At 34.0% G+C, this 19,234-nt stretch overlaps 2 protein-coding genes across 9 annotated transcripts; one reads left to right on the plus strand and one right to left on the minus strand.

Annotated features, from left to right (window-relative positions):
* Positions 1–9,302, minus strand: LOC119644004 (structural maintenance of chromosomes protein 6-like). 5 transcript variants are annotated; one of them, XM_038043530.1, is made up of 19 exons: positions 9,159–9,302; positions 8,411–8,533; positions 8,105–8,339; positions 7,763–8,036; positions 7,575–7,701; positions 6,874–6,951; positions 6,187–6,359; positions 5,903–6,106; positions 4,045–4,244; positions 3,661–3,989; positions 3,282–3,604; positions 3,004–3,223; positions 2,767–2,937; positions 2,041–2,145; positions 1,728–1,979; positions 1,576–1,659; positions 1,297–1,521; positions 1,104–1,234; positions 1–1,046 (listed from the first exon to the last, which is right to left on the minus strand). In XM_038043530.1, the coding sequence occupies exons 2-19, from the start codon at positions 8,528–8,530 to the stop codon at positions 1,022–1,024; spliced, it is 3,276 nt and encodes a 1,091-aa protein (XP_037899458.1). In that variant the 5' UTR covers positions 8,531–8,533; positions 9,159–9,302; the 3' UTR covers positions 1–1,021. The 5 variants fall into 5 exon arrangements, with proteins under 5 accessions (XP_037899458.1, XP_037899456.1, XP_037899457.1 ...); XM_038043528.1 differs by having other exon boundaries at positions 9,083–9,302; XM_038043529.1 differs by having other exon boundaries at positions 9,079–9,302.
* Positions 9,303–10,687: 1,385 nt separating this feature from the next.
* On the plus strand, positions 10,688–18,869 carry LOC119644003. Of its 4 annotated transcripts, none has more exons than XM_038043524.1 (9): positions 10,688–10,754; positions 11,542–12,066; positions 12,157–12,326; positions 14,601–14,745; positions 14,805–14,992; positions 15,069–15,173; positions 15,237–15,396; positions 15,470–15,579; positions 15,993–18,869. In XM_038043524.1, exons 2-9 carry the CDS (start codon positions 11,967–11,969, stop codon positions 18,570–18,572), a joined length of 3,558 nt encoding a protein of 1,185 aa, XP_037899452.1. In that variant the 5' UTR covers positions 10,688–10,754; positions 11,542–11,966; the 3' UTR covers positions 18,573–18,869. The 4 variants fall into 4 exon arrangements, with proteins under 4 accessions (XP_037899452.1, XP_037899451.1, XP_037899453.1 ...); XM_038043523.1 differs by lacking the exon at positions 10,688–10,754 and adding an exon at positions 10,835–11,277; XM_038043525.1 differs by lacking the exon at positions 10,688–10,754 and adding an exon at positions 10,835–11,041.
* Positions 18,870–19,234: the final 365 nt, after the last annotated feature.

Genomic DNA, 19,234 nt, shown 5'->3' on the forward strand with positions numbered 1-19,234 from the left:
GCTATGTCGATGCAATTGAATCTGCTCAAAAGCAATTCTTGCTGTTTGGCCTTAGGCATTTGGGTTGGGACCCGATTACCGCTCTTCCCCCCTACGAGAATAGGTTGCTTCTATTATTCTTACCGTCACTTGAAAAACGCAGATTTGTTCTTGGGGTTTCCTTCTTAATCAAAGTAATAAATGGTACTATAAACTAGCCCGCATTACTTAGTAAGATAAGCTTAAATGTCCCTAATCGCTTCTCTAGGCACTTAGTCAATGTAAATACAATTATGAGCACTTTAACCCGCTCATAATAGTTTGCAGAAACCTAAATGATGTCTTGTTTATTCACATTATCAGACTTAAAGTCTCTTAAAGCAACTTTCCTTAATACGCGCGATTTACCTATGTCGTACTTAAACTAACTTGCATTCTTAAATCTGTATCTTCGCAAAGAAACACATACAGCTTATTGGGTTTAAATTCAAGCAGCACAAATACCAAATCATTTTTTACATGTATGTAGCATGTTTCATTGACGATGTATATTTGGTTAAAATTTATAAGAATCGCTTAAAAACTAAAGTAAAAAGACTTGGTATCCTACACTAGCTAAGAAATCAACGCAAAACGATATCGATTTTTCGTTTTAAATTTAGTCATTTATTGAAATGACTTTTTTGTTCTTATTTGGTCAATTTAGCATTGGAAGACATCACTTTAATGGACATGTAGATTGCCAGAATAGAATAACAAGCGCTTAACGGAGCAATAGATTTTGGTAGATACGTTAAAGTTGTGAAATGCTTACAAGAAAACGAAATAACACACAAATTGAAAATTAGCGAAAATTATATCAAAAATGCCACTCGTTTAGGCCTGCAAATGTGCTGATCATAAAGAAACTTATGTCATATGTGGAAATTAATCAAAATAATACTTGTTGATGGAATTTCACAGAAAAGATAAAAAGTAATAATATTTAAATGAAGACTTTAGTTGATTTAATTATAATAAATTTATCAGGTTTGCAGAGCAATTAATGACGATCAGGTTCGGCAAGTCTAGGGAGAAGAAAAATGTAGTTTACTTATATTAGTTAATACTCTTCTGTACAGTACCGATGGATTCTAATAAAATTCTCTGGGTCTAAACTCATGTCCTGAGGTGTTAAAAAAGAATATTGGCGCCAAGCGTGATTTCGGCCTTCTTCAGTTAGTAAACGTGTCATGTATTCTCGATTAACTTCGTCCTTTTCAAATGAGATATTTTTAAAAAGCAGTAATTTTTCATGCAATTATTTAAACAACATACCGTAAACACATCGTATTCGTCGAGGAAATAAAATGGATGATCTACGCAGGACCACAGCGAAATCAAAAATGCGACTGTCGAATAAGAGCGTTCTCCGCCAGATAAAGCGCGGGCACTCGATACGGACGCCGTGTCATGATCTCTAGGAATTACTGATATTTTCAAAGTTTTATTTTGATGATCAGGTACTAAATTACCGACATAATTACGTAATCGTAATATCATCTAAAGAAAATAATTTTTTAAAAGGAGTCTTACTTAAATCAATTTTCAAATCACCTCAAAACTCATTGTAAGAAGCATACTCATATGACCCTTAAATTTTTTAATAAAATCGAAACGATGCCTTAGTGAAGCACGCAACTGCAATGGTTATAACATTTTATATTTAATTTAACGCCAGTTCCAATAGGACTGAATTGATTAAATACCGAATCTATCGATGTTTTTAGGTTATCATATATTAAACGTTTGGTTTCCAATTCTCTCTCTTTATGTGCAATTAGATCTTGCAAAGAATCTTGATCCAAATCAATAGGTCTTCCCCTTTCTAACTTAGCTTTAATTCTTGCCATTTGCATGAGAACCTCATCAACAGTTAAATTGCTTATCAAACGTTCTCCTTTTTGCTCAGCAAACTGCTTTGCTGTGTTAATCAATTTTATAATTTTATTTTTCTCCGTCTGCATTGTATATCAAAACTCATGAAAATAATTTTAAATCAATATACATTTTTATACTTTCCTCGAATTGATTACACTGTTTCGTTAAGCCTTCTAGTCTGTCTTTATTTAAAGCTTCATTATCATTAATGTTACGCAATTTTAGTTTCAGTTTATCTAAATCGGCCTAAAAGAATGGACAATTCGGTTATGTAAAGAATTGAAGAGAAAACATATGTATAAACATATGAGATGAGCGGTAAAATATACGCATCATAATATATGTATCTTATTCCTACAAGACGTATATAGCGTCCTCAAAGTACAAATTCTTCATCGGCGTGAAGTTTCTCTTATTGTCGCTAGTTAAGACTCTCGTGTGCTTTCCATACGCATGACATTTCTAGTCGCTTAAGTTCCCTTATCGCTGCTGAGCGTCCGTCTGCGTGAAATTTGGAAATCAATTTAGCCGCGCTCTTAACTTTTTACTCAATTTGCCTATGCTGTTTGTTAGTTATTCTTAGTGAGAGTTAGCTCTCTCGTTAGCAATAATTGAAGTAGGTGAGCCCCATTATCTTCCACCCTAGCCTGAAATTGTTAACTTAAATTTTTACCATGCACTGAAAGAAAATTAGCTAGAAGTGTTTAGTCAAATCTTCTAAAAGTTGGTCGACTGACGAAATCTTATTCCCGAGCTAAATTTTCTTGCCCCTTTTAAAGATCGAATATAATCCAGAAGAGTTGGAAATGATTTGAGATTCCTTCTAAAGCGAGCACAGTTTCCCTACTTATTAATTGCAATTGATACCTTCATTCCTTCAATTTCATTTTGTATTTCCTGAAGTTTATTTTTCTTCCGTCCATAATCGTCTTTGAAAGCTTCTTCTTGGCTTTTAAATTTATTTAATTCAAGATCATTTTCATTGACGCCCTGATCAATTTCAATTAAAAGAAAGTCGCGTTCCTCAATTTCATTTTTCTGAAAAAATTATGAAAACTCGATTAAATAGTAATACATTAGAAAAGTTCAAAATAAAGAAATTACTAATAGTTGCAACTCGTTGTTATAATCGGCGTATTCAACATTGTCTAAATCAGCGATTTTCTGTAGCATTTCCATTAAGGCTCCTTCCTTCTCCTCCAATAAAGCACGCTTATTCTGGATTTGTTCCTTATCTTTACACAGCTGTGGAACCACACCCTCCAAATCCTTTTTTAAACTGCTTAATTGATTTTCTAGTTTACTCTTTTCAACTTCTAAATATCTGTAATTCACGAAGTCTGTGACTTACAGAATTATAAACAAAACAGAGAAAATATTACTTGATACGTTCATTTACATTGATGTGCAGATATTTAGGTCGACGAATCTTGTTTGAATACATCCGATAGTGAGGTACCGGATAATATTCCAAGTGAGCAGAATCAGAACAAAGCACAACAACTTTACTTAAATTGTTTGGAACGTTTTCTCTAATAGAAGTAATGCTTTCGGCGATATCCTTCTTGTCAGTAAGAAGTATGGTTTCAATACGCATTCGATCGATCAAAAAATTCATTACTACCGGATTTGGGCACTCAATTAGTTCCATTAATAAAGACGTACCGGATGGCGGTATAACCCGCCCATTACTGACATCATAAACCTATGCAAGTAACATTGTATGAAATTTAAGAACTTATTACTGTCGTAGTTTCAGACCTGACGCATAAATTTTGTAGTTATAATCATATGATGATTTTCTTTAGATAATTTACTCAAAATATGTTCAAACGTTCGACGATCGCTAGCATTATCACAAATAAATGCTTGTAACGTTTTAGCATCAATAAGACTTTCTACAGACTCCCGATACTGATTATTGGGCACCTGAAGATAAGCTCCTACTGGTCCCATTGGTGGAACAGAAAACTTTCCGTCAGCGTGAGCTTTTTTAATTTCTTTCAAGAGTTCCGGCATATGTCTACCGTAGATAAGCATCTTGTTTTTAATGCTTTCTTTCACAGTTGTCATTTGGTTATCAATTGTAGCTAAAAAAAAAATTCAAATCAAAAGAATTTCATTCAAATTCGTCCTTCAACCTACATATCTTATGGGAACAACTTCCGTGCTCTTGCTTGATTTTATCAATAATCAACTCCTTTTGAGATTTATTTTCCATTAACATGTTTAACTCTCGTTTAAGACTTTCAATTAATGGCGTTAAGCTCGTTTCGCATTGTTTACGATAATTAGCAAGAGATTCTTCATTTTGCCTCCTTAAAGCATCAATATCATCTTGATTACTGTAATCGATCAGAAAAGTCCCGTTACATTAACTACAGTAAAAACTTAAAAATTATATTTTAAGCAAGATTTAAAGCATCAATATCATCTTGATTACTGTAATCGATCAGAGAAGTCCCGTTACATTAACTACAGTAAAAACTTAAAAATTATATTTTAAGCAAGATTTTAAAATTGAATCGTAATAAAATCTAAAAATGCACTTTTGAATAAACTAAAATGGATAAAAATATAAAACAAAACAGGTTTTTGTATGTGAAGAATCCAAAACGTAAATAGACGTCGTCCACATTTAATAAGATTAACTTACTTGTCGAAAATTTAATGATTATTTTCGTTAAATAGCTCAAAATAAAACTTTACCGTACTTTTTATAGCAAATCTTATATCGGATGGGGTACAGACAGTACACGCGGTTCTAAATCGATCCAAGCATGTCCGTTTCTTTATCTGTGTAATGTCTATCGGAAGCATTCTCCTGGCCGCAAAAATGAAGCCATCAATTTCAAATTTGGAAGAAACTTTGGAAATTCCAGCACGCAGGTTGGTATTGAACATGAGCTAAATCGGCCGAAGGGCGCTTGCGGCCGTAACACCACATAAACTGAGAACGCTGAGAAAAAATTGACTACGCCTACGTTTTATAATGTGCAGAAGCATGCTTCAAAAACCTTATAAAATATATAAATTCTTGACCAGTTTCATATTTGGAATGCATCCAAACATGTCCGCCTGTCCATCTGTCCGTCTACCTAACTGTGCTACATTTGTTGTAAGCATTCTCCCTTCAGCGAAAATAAATATAAGGCACACACCTACAACACCTATGTGACTAAAACTTTTATTCTGAAAATAGAAAAAATCATCCGCTCCCACTCAATATTACAAAGGATGAAAATTTAGTTCTATTACTTTTTTTGTGTTTTGTTAGGATAACGGTGATGAATATAAAACGTTCAGTCGCGTCCGAGTATAATCTTCTTCTTCTTTTCTTTGCAGAGGATCGCCCAAAAAGGGGGTGGAGTCGCATTCAAGATTATTACAATCAGTTGCTTCTTTATTTTTCACAGATTTTTAGAGAGAAATACAAATCTTTTTTCTATACGGTGACACACAAATCCCATATCAAGTAATTAAGGAAATTGTACCAAAAAGATCTACACCAACCATAGGCTTATTCAGATTAATGGAAAACCATTTGATATTTGCATCATTTGAATTCTAGCTAGAGCACCTTTTCAAGGAAATTTAAGGTTAAATGTTAGCTGCAAACAATGAAACGGTTAGATATTCATAGCAAAAAGTAGTTTTGTTGCTATAAATCCACATAGTTATCGAAAATTTATGCTGTAACTAGCCTGGTAAATTGCCTGCAGCTCCTAAGAAAAAAGGTTATCATTGGCTTCACAATCTTATTAGCCTAAGGGAAATAATCCCAGGAAGTTGTGTCGAACTGAAATGAAACTGAAAAATAATTTCATGATGTTGTACCAAACCGCAAAATCATCAAAAGTTTTACTGAAACCAAAAAAAGTTGAAAAGTGTGATAGGCGCCTGGTACGACTAGTTGGTTCTCATTGATTTTAACAACGCTTGAAGTTCTTTCTGACTTGTAGTAGATATGAAAACACCTTAATAAAGGACAATACAAAAATACCTTTTCGATCGCTCTTCAATGTGTTGCTTTAGGTCGTTTATATGTTTTTCCAGGCGCGATTTTTTCTTCTTTAATGATTCTATTTTCATCTCAATTTCTGAACGCTTTCTAATGATTTCGTCGATTTGACATCGTATTTTTCGTAACGATTGATTGACATCAGAGTAATCTTTGTTCTTAACTTTAATGTTTTCAAAGGATTCTCTGTAAAAATAAAAAGTTTTAATTATTAATAAGATATTTAAAGTAGTTCTTTCTACAGAAGTTTTTTATAATATACATACGCAATTTTCTGCGTCAAGATGCTATTAACTTCATCTTTATTGTTTATTAGTTTATTAAGCTCGTTCACTTTTCCTTCATGTTTGTCTATTTTTTTATGGATTTCATCTAACTTGTCTTCTTGTTCTTTAACTAATAGCCAGTGATATTCGATATTTAGAGCGTTCAAATTTTCCTGTAAAAAACAAGCAATAATCAATCGTACGCGAAAACATGGAAAAAAGCATATTTTTGATAATTTTTTTGGGATGAAAGGACAAGTTATAGAATAATAGTTTCAATGAAGTTAATCAGGATACATTTAAGTATTGAAAATGAACTAATTTTAGTAAAATATTAAAAAGGCAGTGTTAGAGCGAGGAATCTTCGGCTGAAAGAGCCGAAGATTCCTCAATTGCCACTTATTTGCGTCTAAAAAAAATTCATGGAATGTTTACATCTGCAGTCATCCAGAAACGTATTGGTATATATATATTTCTACTACCAACGTCGTAGAAGAACTTAAACTTGATCGACGCACAACGTTTCAATTGTATCAAAAAAAAAGTTCAACATAAAAAGGGCTAATAAATTGACGGTTTGTCCTAGCCTTTAGTTTTTTTCAGGAAATACAATCTGAACCTTAGTGAAATTTCATTTTAGGATACCGCGATCTTTTGGTAGATATATGTATGTATATATTTGCTTACCCCAAGATGTTCAAATTCCATCAGCTCCTTTAATTTCCCTTTGTGTACCGCAATGTCTTTTTCCATATATTGTAATTTCTAGGAAAAAATGACAAATATTTTTTTTTATATTATATAGAAAGATGCATTAAATATTTATGTAATCTTAGAAAAAAATTTAATTTCGTTTTGCTTTAATGCTAAATCTTGTACGCACGTTGAATGATTAACAGTGGCGAAGATAGGTAAACAGTTTTAATGATGTATTACTTCCGAAATAAAAAAAAGTAAATAATAATTTTGAACATCCACCATTAAAGATATGTATTTAGGTATGTCAGCTTTTCGATCGGGATTATGGTCACAGTGAACTTTTATATGTTTCCTCCAGAATGTAAGTCAACGATTTTACTATATTTTAGACACATTTAAATGCGGATCGTGTCCATTTTTGAGCGACTTTAGGTAGAGTGTGTGCCAAAATAAAAGAAGACTAATCGACCGATTACTATGCATATGCACTTGGCCTCAATATTTGTGTGCAACAATAAACTAATAATTTTTGGGTGATTGAACACGGAACACGGGGACATGCGCATAAATAAGTAAATACGCTTTTTTAAAGCCATTAACTTAAACATAAAGCAATAATAACGAATATTAATTATCATAAGCGACTACTTTTATATTCGCAAATGCTTTTTCATAAAATATTTGCTCACTTTCTCGGTGGTAGCTAATTCCTCGCGATGTGCTTTGTGCAAATGCAAGCATTCGTCTAATTTTTCAGTAATTAAATCGATTTGAGTGGCTTTCAGGAAGAGTTGATAATTTTTCGAAGGTTCCAATCTGTAATGGAAACATTACCCGTCATATTCTTTTTTCACTAATTCAAATATCAAATTCTTACTCCTTTAGAAATTCTCTGGCAGAGTCTTGATTTAGAACAAACACCGGATTATCCGCTTGTATATTGTGATATAGGAGAATGCGTTGAAGATCGTCAAATTTTTTGGTTACAATCCTGCCGTGGGAATTTCGAATTGCATAATACCCTGAGCTTGTTGTGATAGTACGCACAATTGTTATGGACTCGCCATATTCATCGGGGTCAAAAGGCTGAGGCCCATCGTTGGCTATTGTTATTTCAATTTTTGCAGTAGTTTCCCCAATTTTTATAAAATCTACAATCAACCAAATTAGAACTTTTTCTAGTTATGAAAACAAGATTATAATGTCAACATTTAGAAACCTTTAGCAGATTTAGACCTGTTTGTGACTTTAGCGTTACAGCCCAAGCCAAGAACTAACGCTGCCAAAATGGCACTCTTGCCACTCCCGTTACGTCCAACAAGAAAATTTACTCGGGGATTAAACTCTATTCGTAGATTGGAGTGGCACATGAAATTTGTTAAGTGAATACTGATAATTTTACCGCAACGTCTCGTGTCCTCTATCCCGCTTGTATTAGCGCGCTCGGACTGACTCTGCAATGTAATTGAACATCTTTTATTATATGTCATATGCGAATAAACTTAAAGGCGAACGATCTACTTACTAATTGCGTTGTATTGCGCGAACGCTTCGCCGAAATTCCAGCGTCGACATTCTGCGTTGGGTTTTCGCGAATTTTTCTTTTCTTGGATAAACTTAAGCTCTTAACGCTAGCATGTGACATTTCCTGTTAAGATTAGCAATTGATTATCAACTTACAGATTCAGTAAAATATAATATGTTGCTTTAAGTAACGGAATGAAGCCTACTACTGCTCTTTCCCCTTTTTTTTTTTTTATTTTCCATATTTTCTTTCGATCAGAATAAGAAGGAAAACGCTACTGAGGGGTAAGGCCGATGATTAAATACCCGTCATCATTTTGCATAATAGAATTTATTCGCTTTCTTGATAATACACCGAAAATTATATCTGATTTTCGTATATAGATTCTTATATATAAGAGGGTCAAACCCGCGAATTGACATCGTCCACATTTGGCAAAATTAATTTTCTTGTCACACCTCTCATAATGTTTAGTTTATAACCAAGAAGTCCAGAAAGAAATTATGTCGGAAAAACATGATTCTCATCATGAACGTACTTTTTTTACCTTTATTGCCCTTCAAATCACTTTTTATAGTTTAATATACAATCACCAAAAATTTTCAATAAATAAATATGAGAGAAGAAAAGGGCAGTGAAAACCCAACATGAAAATTAAACAAACATGCCTACTTTAAAATTTCATTAACATTCGCCTCGAAAGAACGTGTGAAGTATTTCGCATTCGATTTTTTGGCTTGAAAATTACTTTTTTAAATTTTTCTTTTAGTTTGACATATAAGCAATGTTGAACTGATGTATTTCCACTTCTTTAATTTATACGCAGCATTTAAAGAAATATTCTATCTCAAGTTATACTTTTCTTATAAGTTGGCAACAGAAAATAGTTTCTTAATTTCAGAGTGCCCGTTGCTCTGTATCAAAAAGTTCTCGATCTATACGTGGAATTGAAATAGGGTAACACTGATAGGATAGAAAAGTGAGCGTTCCATTTCAGTATATTCGTAAGAATACGAGAGATCAACAAAGTAGAAATTTAAATCAATAAAGCAAAAATATGAAGGAAGTCTTGGTGAAATTCATGTAAAAGAGATAATAATTTCACAATATTCATTGTTTAAACTATACACTTCCATATAATCAATTAGTTCAAGTGAATAAAAGGAATTCCTTCATATTTGTTATATTAATATATTCGCAAAAAGAAAACTTCTTATTATTATTATTATTATTATTATTAATTTCGCCAGAGAAATAAATTCTAAGACTAAACTCTTAAAAGCACTAGCATCTAAGGCTATCGGCCTTTATTAAAAACTCTACCGCACTTGAAATTCGAACCCACGACCACTGAGTTGCTAGTCGAGACTCTTGCCTACTCGGCCACCCAGGCGGATGAGAAAATTTCTTAGAAACGCGAGGGTATATATATAATATCGTATACTATTGTATTAGCACAAATATAACTTTTCTGAACACAGAACAATGAATCTGATTTTGACGACGCTATAAGCGGTTATTCTTCTTATCCGAAATTTTCTATTTCTGAACAAGTACTAATTTTTCATGTAGAAATTTAATACAAAATAAACAATTTCACGTATTAGATGCCGATTTGAATTATTATTTTTCAAGCAACATTAAGAGAATGAAAACAACAATCCTATATGATTTAAACATAAGCACCCTCATAGGTCGGCGATAAGTACCAACTCAAAAAATAAATGCAAAGCACGTTATGAATTAAGACCCCCACTTTATGGTTAGATTTACATACCATATAAATCTGTTCAATTCCGTTTAATTCTTAAACTAGTCGTAAAGTTAGTCATATAAGTAATCGTTATCTCCAGCTTTTAAGTTTTTATTGTTTTGTCTTACAAGACTATGCCCGTTTATGGAGTTTAGTCAAAGCTAGTCCATTTAGCCAGCAAGTTCAAGAAAAAATTGTCGCCTAATAATCGTTGCATAATTGGATGCTGGAAATATTTTTGGTTTTCAGATGGCGTTTTTTGTACAATACGATTCAATACGTTTTTAACTAAAGAAAGTCAAACCAAATGTTAAGTTTAAGTTAACTTTTTCATAATTTATTTTTACACATTGTTGCCACAACCCGTTAAAGAAAAGAAAGTTTTAACATCTGTCAACTCGGTTATTGACCGATTTGAACGATAGTTAGTATTCGGAATCAGAAAATACACGATTCTGTTAATGTTATCATCACTATTGACATTTTTGTTGCAAGAAAATTTTTTACATTTCATTTTTATTTGATTTTTGACTAAAATAAATAGGAAAGATTTTTGGTGACCAGGAAATTATCGCGGACCTCGGGGTATACGTACGTACATACGAATAAGTGCAATTATTATTAAGTGTAAAGAAAAGAAATTCAAGTGAAAATCACTATTGAAAAAAGAATTATATTCTAGAAATAGAAGACAGGAATAAGTAAAACCAAATAAAAGAGTAAACGAAGTGAAGAAGAGACAAAAAAGAAAGAAGAAGAACGCATGATCCATTGTTAGGGCCGAAGTTGTCCGGTTTTGAACGCTTCTCACGCGTAATCCGTCTGTCTGTCCAAAGGACATATAGAACACGGAGTATTTGTCGGTGCCAATCAATCAAGTATATTTCGTAACTTGCGAAGTTGTGCTGGGCGTTTGATTAATGTTTTTTATGCTATTTGAATGCCTCTTTAAAAGTTGTGAGTGTGTGCGTCGTTAGCTGTCTGCACACATAAGCCCGAATGTGAATGAAAAATGATTTTGAATAAAAATAAGAGAAAACAAAGAAGATTTTATCTGTCAACAGTGCCTTTTTAAGATGTAAGGGCTTCCTGGATGCCCAAGAAATACCACTTAGTATGCATCGACTCAACAATGTTTGAAGAAATTACCGATATGAAAAAAAAGAAAAAATACTGCAATAAGAAATTCTTATACAGAAATTCTTATACTAAAATTATATTGTGTTGCTGCGTTATTATGGACGTTGTTAATAAGTGCATATAAATGCAATCTCCTTATCCACCAAATTGATTGCAGCAGAACTATCGACTTCTCTCCTATTTGTGCGATTATTACTTATATGTATATTTTTCTTTCTGTTTTTTTTTTTTTGGACAGCATGGATTTGCCAACAATTGAATTATTATCAATTTGATATTCAATACGCTAATTGATTTGCCGAAAATCAACAACGTATGGACACGTATAAGCTTCCAATCCCTTCAATCAACTATACGAACAAGCAACCATTTAATACCGCTAAGAATACCACAAACACCACAACGCAAAGCATCCGCATATTAGTCAATATCCAATAGGCGGACCAAGAGTAGAAGTATCGACAAGAAGCGAAGTTACCACCAGCATTAATATTAATACCTTCATTATCAGGCCTACCACCCTTTTGAATATAAATTCAAGATCACTAGGATTACAAAATTTTCTTCACGACGGGTTTCCAAATCAAAAGTCGAATAGGTAGGCGAACCCTAAACGAGACCGGCCAAACAGCCGGCATTGACCTTTACAAATTTAAGCAGAAGATGGCCAATAAACTGTCCGTAATGACAAACGTTTTAAGAAATGTGGTCAGTAAACAGCGTATTCGCTATAAGGAGAAAGGTTTCAATTTAGATTTAACCTGTAAGTTCTTAATTGCCCTTCAAGAGTTCATATAAATTATTCATTTATGTAATTATTAAAAAATATATCTTTATTTTTGCCGTATCATAGATGTTTGTGACAACATTATTGCCATGGGGTATCCCGCCGAAAAATATGAAAGTATGTATCGGAATCGCTTGGAGGATGTTTACAAATTTCTGGAAGAGAATCATCGTGATCATTATAAAATTTATAATCTCTGCCTTGAGCGTAGTTACGACATTAAAAAGTTTCATGGGGTGAGTGGAAATATTAATAAATAAATATTGACGTTTTTAAGGATCATCCCTTTCTACTTTCATACTGCAAAGTCTGCTTCCTTTGTGCTAAAAATATTCTCATTTTGAAGAGAACCACTTCAAAACCCTCGGAGAACGTAGAGAATATTTGTATAGCTATAAGGAAGATGGGCATACGTGATGCAGATTCTATTCGAAGGAAAACTTACTGCCAAATACGGTTATATAAGATTTCAAGCAAACCAAGTCTATTTCTATTATTAGACTTCTTTGATTACTTAATGCCCATTTATTTCTGAGTAGAATTTAAACATCATTATTTACTTAGCTTTTACAAAAAGCATAAAACGTCAATTAACACATCAGTCAATAAGTTCGTAACATAGGATAAATCCGTAGAATTTTTAGCAATCTTCAAATAAAATGTGTCAAAATTTTACGACATTTCAACCATTACATTGCGAGTTAGGATTTTTTTAGTGAAGCGACTTTTTTGGTCACTTTGGACGGGTTTCGCCGATTGCACTCGGCTGATTATCAATTTAATTCTGGAGTGTAGTGATAAGTCCATGATCCGTCCATTGTCACTTATCGCACAAAAAAAACTTTTTCGTTTCGACAAAGAGCGGTCCCCATCATTCGCACTTCGAACAGATTTTTCCCATGGACAACATAGTAAAGACATAGTTCTGATAATGATAGCGATTGTCAGCTATCTCGTATCTCGTATAACTTCACTTTTCGGTTTTCCAAAACTATTTTGTGTAAAGCGTTTAGGGGTGCCCATAAGACTTTGTTTAAAGTTAGCAAATTACCCACACATTCATCTTTCCGATAGGAAAGAGTCGCCATAACATCTTTCAAGCCGATGCTAATTGTGAACGCGCCTTTTGCTCATCAAAAATCAACCTTTACTCTATACATCACATTTCGATTTTTCAATTGTTTTGAAAGTTTTAAAGGTAGCGTTACTGCAACAACTGTACATGTTAACAGATTATCGGAATGTCATGGTATTCTAATACATTTTGTTTTAAGACAGTTACTATCTAAAACATTGTATGAACTCATGGAAAGTGGCGAAGTCATTACGGGGGCTGATACAATGAGGCCGCGATTATAAATAGATTCATAAAAATAAATATAAACAATATAAAGGAAATGTTGTAAATTTATAAATTGATTTCTCCCACAGGCCTGGAAATATAAGCGCGACTGTGTTTACCCCCTGCGTCATACTACGAATTTATTGGTTGATGTGTTATATTTCCTAAAAATTGAGTTGAAAATTAAATTCTACAATAAGAAGTTCAAAATAATTATCATTGGGCTGTCTTATCATTTTTTCCCAATCTGGCCACGTATTCAACAATTTCGATGTCATTATTATTATGTTCTTGGTTCTTAAGAAATTCAAGGTTGTGTCTTACAACATTTTCAATCCGTCTTGTTACCCTAATTCTAAACGACTAAACACTGTCATTGTCTTACTCTTCACTCGTTTATATTAAATAAAGGAATTATTGCAGCCTTATAATAACGTTAATGCTAAGAATAATATGAAACTTCACTGCGTTGCTTTCTGGTTCAATTTTCAAAGTTACGTGCATTCACTACGTGCGTAAATCACTACGAAAATTAATTTTTTCTCTAAATGCTAATTACCGTTGGGACTTGCAGACATGGCTGTCATATCTGTCGCATATCCAAGATTTGCACGACTCTACTTTCAATTTTTTTCCCCAAAATAACGCTACTGTTTAAAAAAGGGAAAACTATAATTCAACACGAAGATTTTATAAAGTTTTTCAAGGTATTTAAAGGCAACACGCTAGGTTTTTGCGATTATGGTTGAATATAAACGTAGAGATCCAAAATTGACAATTCCACTCAGCCCCGACGTCAACTATGAAGAGTAATTGCTTAATTCTTCCCGTAGCCCATTGATTATAGGGACGGCTAATTCGCTCTAATATTTTTTCCTTGTGTGAAGTCTTTAATTTATCTTCACTAACAAGGAAGCAACGCATAAAAGAATTTTTGCTCGGGTTATGAGAATGGCAGATAACATCGTACCGTCTTCGTTCACCTAATCGAACAATAGGTCTACTAGAAAATCATATTTGGATGGTCATCAATAAGAAAGGGAATAATGCTAAAGTTTACATAAAGTTTAAAAGTTTCCATGCGATAAGCATTGTTTGTTTTCCATAGCAAGAAAGTTTTACCGTAATTTTAAAATAAAAAATGTTGTTTATTATTTTAAAATTTCAGCGTGTTTCTATTTATCCTTTTGAAGACCATAACCCACCAACTATAGAATTAATACAAAAGTTTTGTGAAGATGTTGATGAATGGCTGAAGGCAGATAGTCTTAATGTCGCTGCTGTACACTGTAAGGCTGGAAAAGGACGAACGGGTAATTGATTGTAGATTTTTTTTGATATTTTCGATTATCATAAATTTACATATTTGCAGGCACTATGATTTGTTGTTATTTGCTTTATAGCGGTCAACAACGTAGTGCTGAAGATGCCTTGGCCTGCTACGATGAGAAAAGAACCAAGGACCGCAAAGGCGTTACAATACCATCTCAGCGACGTTATGTACAGTATTTCTCAAAATTGATACGTCTTGGATTACCCTACGAACGTCGCATCCTACAGGTGTATATAGAGCGTATATATAATTTCAATTAAGACAAATTATTAATAGAATGGAATGTTTACCGCACTTTTGCAGTTTTGTGAAATTCGTTTTTCCGAAGCTCATTTATTGCACAGTCAAGGCACAGCACATTGCTCAATTTCTGTATTGCAAGATACAACATCGGCCGTTAAGGTTCAGGTAATTTTGTCGCTCTTGATTTATTTTATCGGTTGTATTTACATAATTCGTTGGTTTTTGCAGCAATTGCAAAGTCTGTCAATTGATTTTCGCAAAACTTATATTTTGGATATGAAAAACCCTGCTTTACCTGTCGCTGGTGATATCAAAGTCGAATTAACAAAAAATAATAAAAAAATTTTTCACTTTTGGTTTAATACCTTTTTCGTTACGGATTCGTCCGGTAAGCGTTTTACTTGGCTTGAAGATTTAGTCGTACATATGACATAAAGATGTTATGATGTTTGTCATTTTAGTTATGGAGGGTGAAGGCAATGACATAAAACTTGTTTATACATTACGCAAATGGGAAATTGATGATGCTCATAAGGATAAGGAAAATAAATGTTTCTCTGAGGATTTTAAGGTTTTTATTTATATATTTATAAATGTTTCCGCGATCGCCACACAATCTTAGTAAAATACGTAAATTCTGTAATTCATTTGAATTAGCATCTTCTGTTCGGCTTAAAAATGTGTACCCAAGAAGTGATAAGTGATAAAGTGGTTATGGGTTTAATTGTAATTAAAGTTTTTTATTTTATCCACAGAACTTACAGTTATTTCAAAAATATTTAAATAGAAACAGATCGGTCCGTGCGTGCAATGCCAATAAAAAAATTCTAAGAATTGTGACTTAACTTGAAGAAAGAGAAAAATAAAAAGTGCTCGTCAAATTGATCGGTACTAAATGTAGTCTCCTTTCGATTCCTGGATTAATTATAAGGATTTCTAATTATTTTAGGATTGAATGTAACGACTCATTTTAAATGTTTCCAGGTCGAACTTGTATTTTATATTGATGATAACAATTTTGGTCGTAATCAGATAAACACCAACCATTTAACAACCAACCATCGGCCAACGGCGCACAATTCAACCGTACGAGTATCTCAAACGAACAATTATATTTTACCACAAAACAGTAGCAGCGGCAGTGAGATGAATTACATGTGCGATCACAAATCCTCCTCGTCAGCTTCTATGAGTAGCAGTCTTGGTGGTAGAGATGGTTTCGAGACAGCAAATCGGCAACTACGAAATAGTAGCAGCCGTGAAATTAAGCAGTTACAGCAACTCAACAGTCATTACGCAGGTAGCGAGAAAACTATCAATGTCGCGACAGCCGAACCTTCACCACAATCACTAGGATATATGGATGAGCAGCACAATAATCGCAGACAGCATCATAATTATCGTCATAAGCAACATCAGCCACAAATGCAGTATGTCGTTAAAAAGGCATTAACAATCCCATCGACGCCAAAGCAGATGGATGATCAACGTAAACAGATGCTAACTTCTGCGGAAGGAGAAGTTCTAAGGTTGCCACCTGTTCCCGTTGCTTCGTATGGCAGCGAGCATGATATGATTATTGGAGATTCACATCCCCGACCGTCCTCTTACTGTGATAGTCCCAGTTTGGTGGAAACCACAAACCATTCGATCAGCTCAAATTTGTTGAATAGCAGTTACAATAATAGCAAAACTAGCAGCGTGAGCAGCCACTCATCGTCATCGACAAACGGGGATAATGAAGAGAACTGGGAATCCGGTGAGTCCTCCGCTAAACCACTTGTACACAATAGTTTTCTTTCCTCTACTTCACTTTACACATTTACCAAGACTCCTTTTTCACCTGCAATCTATCCTTTCACCCACCAAACTACATCTCCGTCTGGCAGTCAGCCAACCTACTCTGTTCTTACATACAACACTAGCAGTAGTAGGTGTAAACAAAATAGAGTTGTTTGTGGTGATAATAATAATTTTAAACACGATGATAATGATGATGACAGAATGAAATTGAATGAACATAATGCAAAATTTGTCGTTTTACCATTTTCCTCTTCCGCTGCTTTTATGTCAACAATATCTACTAACACAACAGTAGAGTCAAGTTGTGGTAGCAATACGGTAGGGTCAACCCGTCATGCACGCAAAAATGTTTTCTCTGGTACTCGTCCAAAGTTAATACATCTACTAATGGCACCTAAATATCCACGCCAGCCTCCACGCAAACTTATTTTAAAACGTAAATCCTCTTATAAGCTGTTAAATGGACCGGCGATCAATAACGCTACCAATACTGGCGAGTTAACTGTGAAACATGCTGCAAATGGTCTAGATTGTGGGACTTTCTCTAACGCAAGTAGTAGTGAGAATGCTTCGGCCGTCAATACTAAACAAAAATTAAAATTCCAATTAAAAAGAAACAAATTGAAATTGTCTCAAAAATTTCAACGGTTTCAAAATTATTTTCGCACTGATCCGATAGATTTTTGTCAGAATTTCGTACAGCAAACTACTGCTATAAGACGTGATAGTGCGAGCAGTACGGCTAGCTGCACTTACAAATTGTCGACCACTACGCCTCTTTCGATGACACCGCAGTCTTCTTCCACCTATGTTCAGCTATACACAAATAATAAAGAGAATCCGTACGAACGACCTAAAAGGAATGCTTCGATGTCTACATCGTTGGTTAGTATACCCACAGCCTACCTTTCAGAGGATTACTATTCGTGTATTTGTGACACTCAATTAAGTTTTAATAACTCGCCTTGCAAAAGTCCACGTTCATTAGTAGACATTGCCTTAAGTAGCGTGGCAAATGGCGGCGGCAGCCGTCGAGATAGCTATAATTTCAGCAATAGCTTAACGCGGAGTAGAGACGGTGTTCTAAAGCCACATAGAGAAAGACGGGCAACAGTGACCGGGACAGTGGCGCTGCCGAATATTCGTCGTAATATGGTAATAGTAGCTGCACCACCCATAGCATACAACGCAATTGGTTTCAACGTAAACAATGTTGATATTAATGAAACGCAAAGTCTAGTAGAGGCGATCCAATCTAAGGATGAGGTCGACATCTCGCAGCCTACTAGTATTAATCACACACCTTCCTGTGATATTGAGATTCAATGCCAAAACATACCATTCGCTTTCCCCCAGATGCAACAAGAGCTGAGTATGATCTTGGATGGTGAACGCTGTGTGCAAAGGAGACCACCTCAGAAATATTCCGTTAATTTGGTAATTGTAAAAGAAAGGAAGGATGATGTTAATGTTACAAAATCACTCCAAGTCACCTCCGGCCATCCATCGATAACTGAAGCGGAAAATTGTGATCGGACAATTGTCAATGCGGATGAGAGCCAACGGAAACATTACGCGGAATTTGACACTGAACTGTATTATTGCTCTATGGGGCTCGATTCCGGAACGAACTTACCGAAAGCTTTAAGAGACCATTCAATTACATCGAAGTTTGTTAAACACGAAAATCATCTAAAGACTTCTGAGAGTGAAATACAGTCCATAGGTCAAACAGTGAATGAAAAGGACGGCCAAGTGTGATCGTTAACTACTTGCATCTATGATTAGAAGACTACATTTTAATTTGCCCCTTCCTTAAGATTGGTCATTAGATTGAAAAGTATCTGCAGGGTGCAAAGTTTTTTAATTAAAACGAAAACAGAGTAGGTCCCATGTGTTAATATAATGTGAAACAATATTTAATTGCAGATTGTAAATTTTCTTCTTTTTTTTTCTATTCACATAACTTATGCATGTTAAAAGTACGTTTCGATCACTCTGTTTTGTATTAATTTTACATATTTTTATTGCACATCGATGACAAAGAAACCCGCGGTCGGCACTTTACAAATTGTGTGCATTGCAATTTATCGTATTAATAAATCCATCAAATGAATGGAATATTTCAATATGTAAAGTTTGTTGTCTTTTGCTTGCAAGCAGCAGCAATCTATAAAACGGTCCGCTCAGTGCGGAAATATTATTGTTGCCTCTTACCTTGACTTTACTAAGAGTTGGTGTGGTTTTTTTTTTTTTTTTTACTCTGCACAAATAATTTAACTGTATTTAAACAGTTTCTTTCGTAAAAAAATATAATTTAAAAATTGTTACATTTGCAAGATAATTTAATACAATACACAAAAAAGTCAGCCATATTTTTTTTTTTTATTTAATTAATTATAGCTTTTGTACTCACCTTATTT

The sequence above is a fragment of the Glossina fuscipes genome, unplaced genomic scaffold (assembly GCF_014805625.2).
Source record: "Glossina fuscipes isolate IAEA_lab_2018 unplaced genomic scaffold, Yale_Gfus_2 78590, whole genome shotgun sequence".
NCBI classification, from domain to species: domain Eukaryota; kingdom Metazoa; phylum Arthropoda; class Insecta; order Diptera; family Glossinidae; genus Glossina; species Glossina fuscipes.